This window comes from Dromiciops gliroides, chromosome 6, assembly GCF_019393635.1.
Source record: "Dromiciops gliroides isolate mDroGli1 chromosome 6, mDroGli1.pri, whole genome shotgun sequence".
Taxonomy (NCBI): domain Eukaryota; kingdom Metazoa; phylum Chordata; class Mammalia; order Microbiotheria; family Microbiotheriidae; genus Dromiciops; species Dromiciops gliroides.
The window spans coordinates 89,397,370-89,414,094 of record NC_057866.1 but is presented as its reverse complement, the minus strand read 5'-3'; the positions used below and the strand labels follow the sequence as shown (position 1 = coordinate 89,414,094).

Genomic DNA, 16,725 nt, shown 5'->3' with positions numbered 1-16,725 from the left:
AAAATGAAGCTCCAGCCCTATTACTAGGACATCGGCAAGACAGGGAGATGACAATCACCATATTGTTGAGAAGGCAGGAAGCCACTGTTGGTAGCCTCCCTGATCTGAGATGGTGGCGGGGGAGGGGGGGGTGGCGTTCTGCAGTTTGTCCATGTTCAGGGTGGGGACAAGGACAAGGCATGACTTTTCCCTGCTCCCATCACAGAGAGGCAGAAAAGGGTATCAGAGAGACAGTACTGGAATTTGAATCCACAGACCTACATACTCATCCATACCAGCTGTGAAGCACAGCACCTAGCAAGCTGTAAGCAATTAATAAAATTTCTATCTATGTGACTCCCTTGATAAGTCACTTGACTTCTGTGCTTCAGTTTCCTCATCTGAAAAGTGGCGTCTACCTTCTTTGCTTATTGGGGAAAACATTTGCACATTCTAAATCATAAAGTATTACATAAATGTGAACTATTAGCATTCATTTTTCCTTCAATGAAATATCCATAGCTCCATATTGCCAATGGAATGGATTATAAATTGCTTCCCCTGGCATTCGAGGCCTTCCACAGCCTGATTCCAACTTATCTTTCTGCCTTATCTCACATGACTGTACTTCATATATTCTGCGTTACAGACAAGCTACTTATTCTAGCACTTCTCTGATTGTTTTATTTATGCATTTAGTTAAAATATATATTTACTGTACAGCTTAGCTCCCTTCTGTTAATTTGCTCATGTTGTTCCCGATTCTTGGAAAATAACTCCCCTCTATTTCTCTCTGTTGAAATCCTTCTTTCTTTTCAAGCCCTGCTCAAGTACTTCCTCATCCAAGAAACCTTCCCAGTTTCCTACAACTAAAAGTAATCCCTGGGGGCAGCTAGGTGGTACTGTGGATAAAGCACTGGCCTTGGATTCAGGAGGACCTGAGTTCAAATCCAGCCTCAGACACTTGACACTAGCTGTGTGACCCTGGGCAAGTCACTTAATCCTCATTGCCCAACAAAAAAAAAAAAAAAAAGAAAAGAAAAGAAAAAAAGTAATCCCTGAATCTCTATTTGCTCCTTCCTATGCCCTGTTCACATTATAATGAACAGCATAACTATTTCAGTATTATTTTCCCTACCAGATTGTACACTGGTAGACGGAGACTTTGTATCTCCCATGCTTTGCATGGCCCTTACTTAGTAGGGCTTATTAGACTCATAGGCTCCTGGATATAAAACTTAAAGGAACCTCTGAGGTCTCTGGTCTAATCCCTCTGTTTTACAGATAAGGAAACCATGGCAGAAGGAAGCTAAGCAATGTGGCGAATAAAATTATATGTGGTCACCCTATTATGGTCCCAAGTTTAAGGAAAATTAGCTGGGGTTTATTATATATTTGTTACTTAGAAATTAGAGGCTACTGCACCAGTTTGGGGGCATTAAGCATTTATTAAAGCATATTAAGTATTAGTAAAGATAGAACACATGGCCCTGAAAGTTAGGAAAACCTAGCTAGGATCTAGGGGCAAGAATCATCTGTGTTCTGCCTCCTTGAGCATTCCAAGCCAACAGAGTGAGTCACTGAATAAGCTTGCTGCTGGCAGGAGGAGAGCCTGTCCACAGAAGGGAACAGATGAACCCAAAGTATTACAGGTTAGTATTTTATTCTATTTCTACTTAATCCACACGTACTAGGCACCTAATAGGTAAAGGCCCTATGCTAGAGATACAAAGAGGAATGAAATCAAGTCCCTACCCTCAAGGAGTTTGCCATCAGTAGCAAACCTGGGTTTTGAACCTAGGTCATCTGCTTCCCAATTCAGTACTACTTCTCTCAAACTATGTGTGAGTTGTGGAGGTATGGTGAGAGAACAGAAACAGTGCTGCATTTGAAACCAGCATATCTGGGCTCCAATTCCAGCTCTTCCATCTGCCACTTCTGTGACTTTGGGCAAATCAGTTAGTCTCTCTGAGCCTCAGCTTACTCATCTGTAAAATAAGGTTTACTAATGGACTATTGATGGAGCTGTGAATGGGTTTAGCCATTCTAGAAAGCAATTTGGAACCATGTCTGGAGACTTATCGAACATACTCTTTGATCCAATTATACAGCTACTAGGTCTACACCCCAAAGAAACCAAAGAAAGAGGAAAGGGGTCTAAAAATATTTATAGCAGTTATTTTTCTGGTAGTTCAAAATTGGAAAGTAAGGTATGTCCTGTTGGAGAATGGCTAAACAAACTGCAGTATCTGAATGTAATAGATTGTTATCAGCCCATAAGAACTAAAGAAATGGACAATTTCAGAGGAAACAGGAAAAATCTGATCTATAAACTGATAGAATAAAAGTTTTCCTGTAAGGTAAGTGCTCTTACTGACCCCTTTTACAGATGAAGGAACCGACGAAGACAAATAATTTACGTAGTGTCACATAGCTAGTAACTATCTGAGGCAGGATTCGAACTCAGGTCTTGCTAATTTCAAGTCCAGCATTCTAACCTCTATATCACATAAGTATCTTTTCTCTTTTCTTCTTTTTGTAAATGTAGATTTTCCAGATCCTTTTCAGGAAGACGCTATTATATAAGGACATTGTTTTATAAGATTAATTCCCATCTTTAGAGCACTTTAAGATCTACAAAGTACTCCCACCCTCAACCACTTTGTGAGGTGAATAGTACAAAGATTCCCATTGCAGAGATGAGGGTACAGTGCCTTACCCAAACTAATAAATGGCAGAGCTGACATCTGGACCAATGGAGGTCCTTTTTAGCCCAGCCAAGACCAATGTCCTTTGGATAACACAACCCCAAATCAATTCAAGGACAGAACTTGGCTTCAGAGTCACCTTGAGCTTCTTCTCAGGTTTTTGAGGGGACTAAAAAAGCACTAACCTGGTCATCTCTTCCTTCCCCAACTAAAGGACTCACAGCTGGATGGGATTTGGTTATAAACAGATGGCACAATATCCTCTGAAACCCTTTCTTTTATTGGCTTGCAATCATCTCTGCCACTTCTTAGCCTCCTTTTTTTTTTTTTTACAGGTTTCTTTAGATGTTTATAGAACAAATAAATTAAAGGGGGAACCACAGACAACTTCTCTCAGTTAAAGACTCAGCAGAGACATTTATTATCACTTACCAGCACCAGCCCTTCTCCCACTGAGCCCACTAATTGTAAGCTCTCCAAACTCCAGCCTCAACCAGCTCTTCCCCACTTTTAATCTAATCCCTCCTTGTTTTCTTTTCTCCCAGAGTATTTAGGTCCTAGAATGTTGGGGGGAGGAGGGGGGAGGGTGCTTTTCAGGAAAGTCTGTTGTAAATTTACTCTGGTGAGCTTAATTTTTCCCTGGGAAATGACAGTTTCACAACATGTACAGTGCAACATTCATTTCTTCATTCAAGAATCCTATACTTGGAGTTAGGATACCTGGATTTTAGTCCTGGGAGAGTCACTCTTTGGGATTCAGTTTCCTCACCTGTAAAATTAGGATAACAAATATCCTGCTACCTAACTCATAGGTTTGTTGTAAAGAAAGGATTTTGTGGACCCTGGTCCACATGTTGACACTTGTTACTTAACAATTAAGTAATAAAACCTCTAAGGAGTAACCAGAAAAGATAGCAGTAGAGTAGAAAGGGTGTGGTCAGAAGTTCCTAGTTCAAATCAGTTATCAGCTGCTTAACTATCTGTGCAGTAACATCCCTGATCTCTATTTCCTCATCTGTAAAATGGGTGTGTAGGGGGGTGGGGAATAGATCAAACTTAAGTAGAAATGGGGACCACTAACCTGTAAATAAGGATCCCTGAGGGCAGCATATTTGACTCAGAAAACCACATATAAACCTCAAGTGGGGTTTTCTTGGCAAAGATACTGAAATGGTTTGCCATTTCCTTATCCAGCTCATTTGACAGACGAGGAAACAGAAACAAATAGTTAAGTGACTTGCCCAGGGTCACACAGCTATTAAGTGTCTAAGGCCAGATTTGAACTCAGGGAGATGAGTCTTCCTGACTCCAGGCCTGGGGCTCTAACTACTGTGCCACCTAGCCACCCTATAATCACGGCTACCTTCTAGTTTACCAGAATGGTGAATGCCCTCACTTGGTACAATATAAATGGCCTTGACCTTGAAGCAGATATGGTTTCTCATCCTGACTCTGCGCCCCACCCCCACCCCCATGAGCTCATCGATGAGCTGTGTGACCGAAGGCAAAGCCATTCCCCCTGGTCTGGACCTCAAAGGAAGGATGAGGAAAATGGACCAGATCACGTCAAAGGTCCCTGCTGCCAGCTTCGATGTGATAAAGGCCTCTCTAAGCTCCATCAGCACCCAACAGAGGCAGCATGGCAGAGTGCAAAGGAACTGAATCTGTAGTCAGAGGACCTGGGTTTGAATCCTGTCTCTATCATTTACTGTTTATGTGACCTTCAGCAAGTTACTTGTTTTCTCAGCCTCTAAATGAAGGGGTTGGACCACATGGCCTCCAGGGTCCCTTCCACTTCCAGATTCCTAATCTTATGATCCTATGTTCTCTCTTTTTCCTTTTCTTTTTCTTTTTTCGGCAGGACCATAAGGGTTAAGTGACTTGCCCAGGGCCACACTGCTAGTAAGTATCAAGTGTCTGAGGCCGGATTTGAACTCAGGTCCTTCTGAATCCAGGGCCAGCGCTTTATCTACTATGCCACCTAGCTGCCCCCAATCCTATGTTCTCTCTACAAAACAACATTTAAAAGTAATTGTATCCCAGAGGAAAAGAAAAGCACATTAGGTGTTCTCCCTTTTTAAGGCTATAAAGTTACCACTGTGACTAGGCATAGCTGGATATACAAACTCCAGTGATAGTCTAGATAGAATGCTAAGCCTGAAGTCAGGAAGATTGGAGTTCAAATATAGCATACTTTCTAGCTGTGTGACCCTGGGTAAGTCATTGAAACCTCTGCTGACTTCAGTTTCCCTGTCTGTAAAATGAGGATAATTACCTCCTCCTCCTTGAAGGGTGGTTGTGAGGATTGAAGGAGATAATAATTGTAAAGTGCTTAGCACAGTTCCTGAACACAGAATAGGTGCTACATAAATGTTGTTGTTGTTGTTGTTGTTGTTGTTATTACTACTACCGCTGCAGCTGCTGCTAGCTGTGTGACCCTGGGCAAGTCACTTAACTTCTGTTTGCCTCAGTTTCCTTGTCTATAAAATGGGGGTAAAAATAGCACCTATCTTACAATGTGGTTGTGAGGAACAGATGATGTAATAAGTGTAAAGCACTTAGCACAGTATCTGACGTATAATAAGTGCTATATGAATGTTAGCTATTATTCTCTAGGGTCAGTGACAGAGTGTCCATATTACTCATCAACACTGAAGCATATGGGGTGTCCTCTTAAAACCCTGTTCCTACAATCTGGTCTAATAGAGTAATACATGGACATTTGCCAGATCTGTTGAGAAACAGAGCTCTTGGTGTGGTCTGCAGGGAGACTCGGACAAATGAGGGCTTTCATAAATTCCTGTCTCTTCCCGATGAGTTCTCACCCATGACCCTCTATGAAATGAATCTTCCTGGGTCTGTGTTTAATATTATCAGCCTGATTCCATCTCAAAAGAGAAAGACCAGCACTTTTCCAAAATAACATTAGTTTCTTAAAGTCTGTGTTCTCTACTTAGATTGCCAAGGGACATGATTTTGCTTCAGATGCTCCCTGGATAATCCTTTCATTTTTTTCTGTTGTGTCCAAGAGTTCTGGTCCCCTAAAGAAAACAAAGCTTCTTAAATTGTGGGTCGAGACCCCATATGGGGTCATGTAACTGAATGTGGGGGTAGTGAAAATTTTGTCAACAGTAAAAGGTTATGTATACCTATTTTGTATATTGATATACCCATAGGGCACATAACAATTTCTCAGGCAAAAAGGTGTCTCGAGTGGAAAAAGTTTAAAAAGTCCTACCTTAAAACATACCCAGTGTGGAATTCCCAATAGACACCTGGCAACAGGCTGAAGCCTCAGCCCATTCCACTGGCCAAAGAGAAGAATCACAGACTCTCGAATGTTTGAGCTGGAAGGACCTTGGAACATGAGATGTTGGCCTGCGAAGAACTCACCTGATAGGCATAACCTGTTAAGAGTGAAGAAAGCTCTTACAGCCTAGAGTGTGGAACTGGGTAAGATCTTAGAACTGTGAGAGCTAGGAAGGATCTTAGGCCAGAGAACAGACAAATGAGCAGAGAGGAGCCTCAGAACAGAGCTTTATACATGTTAAGCACTTAATAAATGTTGGTGGAATATGAATTTGCTGAACATAGATTGTTCAAGCCAGAAGGGACCTCAGAACACGGAATTTGAACAGTGACAGGCAATTTATCTACCCTAACAGACTGATAGTGGCAGTAGACATTCAAATGGAAGCACATTGAGGTTTGGATGGGGGAAGGGGAGTGGAGGGGTGGTGCATCTAGAAATCTGCCTTAGAGTTACTTCCATTATGCTGATATCAGGCCAGCTCATTTGTTTTCCAAATGAGAGAGAGTCTTAAGGGGATAAAAAAAATCTCCAAGGGGTCGATGCCCTTTGATTTCCAAATCCCTGTGGCATCTTTGGGGGTGAGAACACTGCCTCTTAATAAGGCTGAACCAGTCTACACCCAGGTCAGCCAGCTCCCCCAGAATGGCCTGGGTCATCCAGATGGTGACAGGCTCCCATGGCTACGCAGGCTAATGAGCCACACAAGGAAGACACAAACACAAGCCTGCAAAGATATTACCTTCCCAGGCAGGAAGTCCTCTAGCACCAATTAGAAAGGCCTGATGTCTTATCTAGGGGAAAGAGTTGTTGGAGGGTTGAGGTTTGTTTTATTTTGTTTTGTTTTTTTCTCCCTTGACTGGAGGGGGGTGGGGGGAGGGGGTCTGGTACAGTTCTGAGCAATGACTGGTTCTTTCAGGGTGCCTGGAAACAGACTGTCATTGAAGCCAAGAGAATAGAAAGTGTGAGCTTCCCCAGTCTCCTCAAGATAAGGCCTTTCCCACTTCCCAGCTGGTTTTTTGGATGTGCAAATAGGCCCTGTTTGTTCTTTGATAGGCCCAACTAGTTCAGCCCCAACTACTGTTATCCTTGAAGTGCTGATAAGAGATTCTAAAATATGCTAATACCCAAGAAACTCCCCAGAGTTATAATGAAAAGCTTTACATAAATTGTGGTGGGCTGCTAAGGTCTGGGGTTTGGGGCTCTTAACTCACAGCTAGGCTTATTCATATATTGTAGATGGTTTGCTGGATGCCTGTGAGGGAGGAGGTGCTTTGTAAATCTGAAAGCACCATCTAAATATATGCCTTGTTCATGCTATTATTGTTATTGTTGTTATTATTGTTATTGTTGTTGGTGATCCTTATGATCAATTCCCATACTCTCCCTGCCTCCAAAGTCCATCTCTTTTATATCAATATTTCTCCCAGGGAGGCTCAAAGGGGTGAGAATCATGCAACCCCAGGATCTCAGAAGACTGAGAAAGACGAGGGACTCACCGGGTAATAGAGAGGTAGTCAAGGCTTCCCCAGGATGGCATCCCTGTGTGCAAGAAGAGGCCTGAGGAAAAGATGATGTCATTGACAAAGAGAAAGCAACAAGGATAACAACCTGCATTAGTCTCAAAGCTGCCAAGGTATCTGGAAAGACCAGGAAGTCTTCTGGGGAGGGTCGGTCAAAAGATCTCGGCAAGAATTGATGTAGGAGGCAAAAAGGGGTTAATAGAAAAACCTAAGAACCAAGCTTTAATTCAGAGTTAGATCCCAGTTAATGGATAACTTACAAGTCAAAATGCTAGGTTCTCGTACCCACAGTGATCAGCATCCATAACGGACCAAAACGGGTCAGGTCAAAATAACAATGAAGGAAAAGACAAGGCTTTAGAAATTCTAAAGAAAAAACGATTATATTTTTAAACTAGCCATGGGAATCAGAAAGAGACATGTGCAGAAAAGGCCAAATTTGTCCCCAGATTCACCTTATGACGTGTAAACCCACCTCCGCTGAAAAAGGTAATTGCGTCAGGTATTGGCTTTAGGACCCCAGGAACTCCAAATTAGGATAAGCCCTCCCTTGTAACACTCCTAGGTGGAGAATATTATAATGAGAAGGACAGGCCTCCCCCTGTAACTCCCCAAGGTGGAGATTATAATAATGAGACTGATAATCAATTTATCTATACTATAAATATAACTGTCTTTCCTTTCCTTATTTGAGAGATACTTTTCCACTATTCTGGTTCTCTCCCTGTGGTCACTCACAGTATTGCAATAAAACTTGGGAAACTGAGTCATTGAGTCTTGTAATTCTTTTGGGATGACTCACAATAAATTTGACCCCAAATTCCAACCCACATCAGAATCATTGGGTGAGGAGGTTGATGTGGGGTGGCATGTAAACTGGTGAAGCAAGGCTATACATCGCTGAAATGTCATTGACCCCATTTCTGTTATTGGTGAGTCATTTTTCAGACATGTCCATCTTAAAAAGTGGGGGAATCAGGGTAGAATCAGCCCCCCAAAAAGCTTCTACAAACACTTAGGGGCTGCAGGGTACAGACACTGTCCTACAGGCACATTCATTGGCTTTGGAGACAGGAGGCTAGAGGGGCATTAGAGCCAGCTGCAATCATCTCAAGTAGATTGTTAAATTTTCACTGTAAGCAAAAATCAGTACCTGATATTTTGTTTTGTTGATTATCTAGACTTAATAAAGTGATAGAGGGGCAGCTATATGGCACAGTGGATAGAGCACCAGCCCTGGAGTCAGGAGTACCTGAGTTCAAATCTGGCCTCAGACACTTAATACTTTAACTAGCTGTGTGACCCTGGGCAAGTCACTTAACCCCAATTGCCTCACTTAAAAAAAAAAGTGATAGAGAATATGTTAATAATTTGGATTAAGGGGGCAGCTAGGTGGCTCAGTGGTAAAGCACTGGCCCTGGATTCAGGAGTACCTGAGTTCAATTCTGGCCTCAGACACTTGACACTTACTGGCTGTGTGACCCTGGGCAAGTCACTTAACCCTCATTGCCCTGCAAAAAAAAAAAAAATTTGGATTAAACTAAAAAGTATGTCCTGGGTTGTTTTTATTGTTCTTGTTGTTGTTGTTGTTGTTTTCAAATATCAGGCTGTTAAACATCCAAATCCAAATCCTGTCTAAGACAGAACCATTTTGCCTCTCTGGATCTCAGTTTCCCCATCTGTAAAATGAGGGTTTTCAATTAGTTGCCTTCTGAAAGCCCCTTCCAGTTTCAAATCTATGATTCAAATATAAATGTGGACAATAGTTTGAATCAATTGCTGTTTTCATAAACATAAACTTGAGACTTACAATATTGACGTAGTTGGGATTGAATCAATTGAATATGAGAGCAGTTAAGCACAGGCCTGGGAGCTAGTATCTTGACTTTTACTTAGAAAAATTATTTTACCTGCACCTTAGTGTCTCATCTATTAAACATGGGTGACAATGGTTGCTAATTCACTGAGCTCTTCTATGGATTAGCTAGTTAATTAGTGCACTGCATTTTGAATTTTTAAACATTTCATTAAAACTCCTGACTACCATCCAAAAGGATCAGAGCAAATGCAATTACACAAATTTATTTTACAGAAAGGGTTTCTTTTTAATAATAGCTCATATTTATATTGCATTTTATGGTTATAAAGTACAGACACAAATCCCCTATCTCATTTGATAGGTATGGAGACAGGGTAAATATTAGCACCATAGATCTAGAAGTGAAAATGAAGTTAGAAGATATCTAGTCTAACTCTTGTTTTAGAGGTGGATAAACTGAGGCCCAGAGAGGGGAAATGGATTTCCTAAGGTTACATGGGTAATGGCATCCCCATTTTGCAGATCAATAAATAATAACTCACAAGGACATTGGACTTAGAGTCAGAAGTCCTAAGTTTAAGTCCTGGCTTTAGACTGCACACACTTAAACAATGTCAAGTTTGTTGTTGTTTTTCAGTCACTTCAGTCACTTCTTGGCAAAGATACTGGAGTGGCTTGCCATTACCTTCTCCGGCTTGTTTTACAGATGAGGAAACTGAGGCCAGCAGGGTTATGTGTCTTGCTCAGGGTCACACAGCTAGTAAGTGTCTAAGGCCAGTCAAGGGCAGGACTGAAACTTAGGACTTTCAACTCTAAGTGCAATGTTCTTGCCACTCTAACAAGCTGGTTTTAACAACTCAATGAAATACTAATTTCCTTCACTGAGCAGGGCAAGAACAAAAGGATCCACTGTCCATCATCTCTGTTTGGGGAAATGGAGAGGGGGCAGCTAGATGGCATAGTGGATAAAGCACTGGCCCTGGATTCAGGAGGACCTGAGTCCAAATCCAACCGCAGACACTTGACACATACTAGCTGTGTGACCCTGGGCAAGTTACTTAACCCTCATTGCAGAAAGAAAGAAACAAAGAAACAAACGAAACAAACAAACAAACAAACAAACAAACAAAGAAAGGAAGGAAGGAAGGAAGAAAGAAAGAAGTAAAGAAAGAAGGGAAGGAGGGAAGGAGGGAGGAAGGGAGGAAGGAAGGAAGGAAGAGAGAGAAAGAAAGAAATGGATAAAACACTAGTTTTGGAGTTGAAGGACCTAGGTTCATACCCCAACTCTGACTCTTACTGTTCCCTATGAGCTTGGCCAGGTCAAGAAACCAGTATGAGCCTGTGAGGGCTCGGACTAGCTATTCTTTAAATATCCTTGTTAAAAAGGATCCCACTTCTAATTAAAAAGGATCCCACATCTTCTACCATGAGCTCCAAAGATAAAAGAGGCAGAAGTAAACATACAATGGCCTTCCTCATTTCTTTTTTCCTGGAAGAAGAAACAATGACCATCCTATTCCCTACAACCAGGGTAAATCAATACTACTGAATCACTAAGAAGCTATTTTTTTCCCTCTCAGTCAAGTGTCAAATTAAAGCCAATCAATACAAGCATAATACCTTTCTTTCAAAAACTACAGGTAATCTATTGTATGAACTCAAACGCTGTAAAATTAGACTCCCTCACTGTGGGTGACACACCCAGACTCAACTCTGTCTTGCCAGACCATGTCAAAAATGAACTACGGGCTATAGCAATTAAATATCTAACTGCATCCTTGAGAAAAGAACAGTAAAACAAACCCCCAAATAAGGCCTGTGGTCTGAAGGGTTATTTAATCTCTCCTCATTCTCGTCAAGTTATGGGTTACATCTAAAGGGAATACACCCCTTCCCTAAATGGGGCAATTCTTTAAAATATACCATTCGTGATGTATGAAATGTTCTCCATGGCTGATTTTAACCTGATGGGTGAAAGTATCCTATCCCAACACAAATATTCAAAGAACAGAATGTGATATCAACAGAAACAATCCAACTTAGTAGAAAGTACACAAAATGAGAATCAGAAGATCTAGGTTGTAGCCATGGTCATACTTCCAATTCACTGAGTGAGTTTGGGCAAGTCATCTCCCCTCCTGGGCCTCAGTTTACTAACTAGCCAAAGAAGAAGTTGCCTGTTCAACTATCCTTATTACCATAATTTCAATGATACCAAGCTATTTCTAGTTATTTGGAAACAGAGGTAATACAAATTATGCCCTCACTGACTAGAAACCAACAAGTCTCAAGAGAACCAGATTGAGGAGGCAGGTTTCTGTTGTTAACAGGGTAGGACCTCCTTGAACCCAACCTGACTCTCCCTTAAACAAAGGGAGGAGGTACCCCCACTAGTTCTTATATCTGACGTAGAGCCAAGAGGAAGCAACATAATATGATGAAATACACACACACTGAATTGTAATCTGGATTCACTTTTTTGCCTCTGAACAGTATTCCCTACCTCTGTGAACTCAAGCAAGTCATTTAGTTTCCCTGATTCCTTCATCTATAAAATGAAGGTTACAGACTCAATGACTTCTTAGGTCTTTTCAAGGTCTTTGATTGCTGCCAACCCAAGGAGAGTTGAGGAGTCAATTGCATCTGCTAAGAAAGAAGCTAACACATGACTTGAGATAGTAGATGAGGATCAACACAGAAGTTTTCTGAGGCACTGTGCTAAGGTGCTGGGGGGTACAAAGACAAAAATGAAACCATTCTTTTACTCAGGAAGCTTACTTTCTATCGGAGGAACAACATGTCCATAAAGAAATATACGGAAAATGGATGAAAAGAAATACAAGGTAATTTGGGGGTAGGCAAGAAGGAGGCAGTGGTAGCCAGGGGACCAGGAAAGCTTCCCGTTGGTGACCTGTAAGCTCAGTTCTGAAGAAAACAAGAGATTCTAAGAGAAAGAAGTAAAAGGGGGGGGGGGTAGTATTTTCCAGGAACAACTACAAAGAGATGGAAACAGGACACAAGCAATGGAGTATCATGGGTGAAGAACAGAAAAAAGGCAAGTATGGCTAGACTGCTGAGTTTGTGAAGAGGACTAACAAATAAATAATAAGGCTGAAAAGATCAGTTGGAGTTAGGTTGTAAAGAGCTTTAAATTCCAAATAAAGAAATTTATATTTGATCCTACAGGTAATAAAGAGCCACTGGACTTTATTTAGGAGAGGGGGTCACATTGGTAGGTCCGCATTTCAGGAAAATCACTTGGCTGTGTGGAGAATGGATTGAAAGGGGGGAAACTTTGAGGAAGGAGGTCCAATTAGGAAGATATTGCAATAATCCAGAGTTGAGTAGGGCCTAGACTCATGGTCTAGGTCACAGTATATGTGAGGATGCTTATATAAATAAAGAGAATGGGATTAATGGAAGGCGAGCTGTGGAGAATTCACAAAGTTTACTAGTTGATTAAATAACTGGGGTAAAGAAAAGTGAAGAACTAAGGATGACTATTATGTTAGAAGGGACAGCTAGGTGATGCAGTGGATAGAATACCAACCCTGGAGTCAGGAGAACAAATCTAGCCTCAGACACTTACTAGCTGTGTGACCCTGGCCAAGTCACTTCACCCTGTTTCACTCAGTTTCCTCATCTGTAAAATGAGTTGGAGAAGGAAATGGCAAACCACTCCAGTATCTCAGCCAAGAAAACCTTAAATGGGATAATGGAGAGTTGGACATGACTGAAAACCTACTTCACAACAATGAAAATGATGTTGCTAACCTAGGTGACTAGAAGGATGATGATGCCCTCCACAGAAATAGAAAAGTTGGGAAGAGGGATGGATTTTGAGAGAAAGAGAGACTCTGGCTTAACCATGGTGAGTTTGAGATGTCCAAAGGACATTGAGTTCACAATGTCCAGTAGGTAGCTGGTAATTCAGTAGTGGAACTCAGGAGTGAAACTTGGGCTGGGTATACAGATAGAGGAGTTATCTGCAGAGAGATGATAAATTCATAAGAACTAATGAGATCACCAAGTGAGAGAAGAGAATATGTCCCAGAAGAGGGAAAAGGCTGATGACTTGGCAAAGGAAATTGAAAAGAAGGTACCAGAAAGGTAGGGGAAGACCCAAGAGAGAACAGTTCCAGGAAAAACCAGAGTTTTCTCTTGGTCAACAATGTCAGAAACTACAAAAAGTCAAGAAGTATGAGGATTGTGAGAAATAGTGATGGTTTGATACATGGTGAAATCTTCTCAGAATAACTTGATACATGAGATCTTCTCAAGGAAAGCATGCTGTATAGAGAACAACAGACAATATTATCTAGTGAATTACATCAAACCAGGGAAGAGAAAAATAAGTTTTTCAGAGCTCAAGATAAAAACCAGTTTGAGCTGGCTCTCACTGGTGTCTTAGAGAAAGTACGTAAAAGGTTAACTCTAGTCTCTACTGTGCTTGCATAATAGACTTATTAATATTAATTTCTCCTCCCCTGTCTAAAATCTCTACCCTATTTTTTATCATGTATGGAAGGGGTAACCTATCAAGGAGGATTTAGCTAAAACTCTTCCGGGAAGACTGTGAACCTGTGCCTAGCAACCCATGGTGGCTCAGGGGACGGACTGATTGTGGCAGGGTAAAGAATATATACAAGGTGCTTGCTTTCAGCATTTGCACTCACTAACTGCTTTTCTGAGTGCCCATTCTCATGAGAATGCAATAGAGGCTTTGTTGTTATACCAAAGCTGCCTCTGAAAGAACTTATTTTGAGGTGGTCTGCACCTGTTTCTCACAAGGATTAAGAAAAAAATCATGGGGGCAGCTAGGTGTTGCACTGGATAGAGCACTGGCCCTGGATTCAGGAGAGCCTGAGTTCAAATCCTGCCTCAGACACTTGACATTTACTAGCTGTGTGACCCTGGGCAAGTCATTTGGCCCTCATTGCCCCACAAAAAAATAAAGGAAGGAAGGAAGGAAGGAAGGAAGGAAGGAAGGAAGGAAGGAAGGAAGGAAGGAAGGAAGGAAGGAAGGAAGGAAGGAAGGAAGGAAGGAAGGAAGGAAGGAAGGAAGGAAGGAAGGAAGGAAGGAAGGAAGGAAGGAAGGAAGGAAGGAAGAAAGAAAGAAAGAAAGAAAGAAAGAAAGAAAGAAAGAAAGAAAGAAAGAAAGAAAGAAAGAAAGAGTCACTGGATTTGGCAATTATGAAAGAAATGATAACTGTGACAAGATAAGTTTCACAGAGTTTTGTTCCTTCTCTAGAAGCTTCAGGGACCAAGTGCCATGACAAGCACAGTAGCCTCTGCCCCAGCCAGTTCAGGGATACATAGAACCCAGAAAGCTCATGGCCCTGATTGTGACATCACAGCCATCCCCTTGGTGATGGGGCTCACTGTGGGAAAGAAGGCTCAGCTTCAGCATAAGTTACAAGATGGGTTACTGGGAGCATCTCATGAAAGAATGGGATAGCTGGCCAGGCATTGGGACCTCATGAGCACATACTCTGCCCCCACACCATCTGCCAGGGCCTGGTCTCAGCCATAAAGCCATGGGGTATGATAGAGCCCGTTTCTTGGGGGATGTAGATGAAGACCTCATCTGCCCCATCTGCCGTGGCGTCCTGGAGGAGCCCATGCAAGCTCCTAATTGTGAGCATGCCTTCTGCAACACCTGCATCACCCAGGGGTCCTCCTGGCAGCAGACGTGCCCTGTGGATGGGAGCGTGGTCACAGCTCCCCACCTGCGCCCCATCCCCCGAATCATGAGGAACATGCTGTCCAAGCTCCAGATCACCTGCGACAATGCCGTCGCTGGCTGCAGCGCCGTCCTGAGGCTTGACAATCTCATGGCTCATCTCATCAGCTGTGAGCACAGCCCCAAGTGTCCTAAGACCTGTAAGCATGGCTGTGGCCTAGAGATGTCCAATGGGGAGCTGCCCAACCACAACTGCATCAAGCACCTGCACTCCATGGTCCAACAGCAAGAGAGGCACATCACTGAGCTAGAGAAGACATCAGCTGAGCAGAAATGCCAGCTGGCAGAGCAGAAACGAGACATTCAGCTGCTAAAGGCCTATGCCCGCGCTCTCCACAATGGCAACCCCAACCTTCAGGAACTGGAAGATACTGATGAGTATAATGAGACCATACAGAGTGTCAACTCCTTGCCCCCAGAAAGGGTGTCAAGTTGGGAGGGTGGCATCTCCACCCCAGATACTATGCACCAACCAATGATTAAGACTTCGGCAGAAAGTGGCTGTCCAGTCCCATCACCAATAAGCTGAATAAAAACACCCTCCAACAGCAACTGACCCCTGGGCCTAGACACATGAGAGACAGGTCGGATGAAGCAGTGCTGCTTTTGGCAGTGGAGATGAATACTTGGGAGAAGGAACACAGGGATGATGTTCAAGGGCCAGAGCCAGGGTTTGGCATGATGTGTGCCCCCTGGTGTACAGGAAATGAAAAGAACCACAGTGAGACCATCAAGTAAGAATGATTCCTGAAAACCCTAAGACACCACTTCCCATGCCTCTCACCACTCTACCTCACTTCCTTATAAGCCCCATTTGTTCTACTTTCCTTGCTCAGGGCCATTAGTCTATTCTTCCTTCACTTCTCTAGCCCCTAATAATCAAGATGAAGATATGGGTATGAATATCATTTATTTCTCTTTCTTTACTTTCACCCTAAATTTCTGAAAAGGATCAGCCTAATTGGAAAAGGGGCTACCTCCCCCCCATTCCCCCAGGGCCCCTATGTGCAATTTTTTCTGAAATCAAAGAGAGTCCATTGCCTTTAGACAAGTGGGAGGAGGTATATAGCTCTACTTCTTTTTTTTTTTTTGGTGAGGCAATTGGGGTTAAGTGACTTGCCCAGGGTCACACAGCTAGTAAGTGTTAAGTGTCTGAGGCCGGATTTGAACTCAGGTCCTCCTGAATCCAGGGCCGGTGCTCTATCCACTGTGCCACCGAGCTGCCTATAGCTCTACTTCTTAAGGCCTCTGGGTAGGAGGCAAAAACCAGAAATCTGGCACAAGTCAGCCTCTTGGTACTCAAAAAATTAGGGCAAAACCAAAACAGAAGGAGTAAAGTCAGAGGTAAAGCCCAGAGCAACGTGAGTGTGAATCAAATAGAGACTGACTGGTGCTGAGGGCTGACCGAGAATGGAAACAGGAGAACACCTATGATTTCTGTACTAAGCAGGAATGCTGATATCTCCAACCTAGGGTGGTAGATTCTAACGTAATGTGAGGGAGCAGAAATTTGCCAGCTGAGCCTGTCTTTCCTTCTACCCAGTTCATAAATGGGAATGACAGTTTTGAAGTTTGGTGGGTGAGGAGAAGATATAGGGGTTGGCGTGACCAGTTAAGAGCCACTACCCATGGCCAGCTGATCT

The 16,725-nt window shown here is 42.6% G+C and overlaps 2 protein-coding genes across 5 annotated transcripts in view; one reads left to right on the top strand and one right to left on the bottom strand.

Annotated features, from left to right (window-relative positions):
* Nucleotides 1-16,725, bottom strand: part of SORCS2 (sortilin related VPS10 domain containing receptor 2) — a 1,257,082-nt gene that overhangs the window by 1,074,663 nt on the left and 165,694 nt on the right. The gene's annotated exons all lie outside the window — the stretch shown is intronic.
* On the top strand, nucleotides 14,877-15,611 carry LOC122730884 (E3 ubiquitin-protein ligase NRDP1-like). The gene has a single exon (XM_043970445.1). The coding sequence runs from the start codon at nucleotides 14,877-14,879 to the stop codon at nucleotides 15,609-15,611; it is 735 nt and encodes a 244-aa protein (XP_043826380.1).

What these genes read in the sequence shown, in the direction of transcription:
- LOC122730884 (XM_043970445.1), top strand. Translation starts at nt 14,877, where the DNA reads ATGGGGTATGATAGAGCCCGTTTCTTGGGGGATGTAGATGAAGACCTC.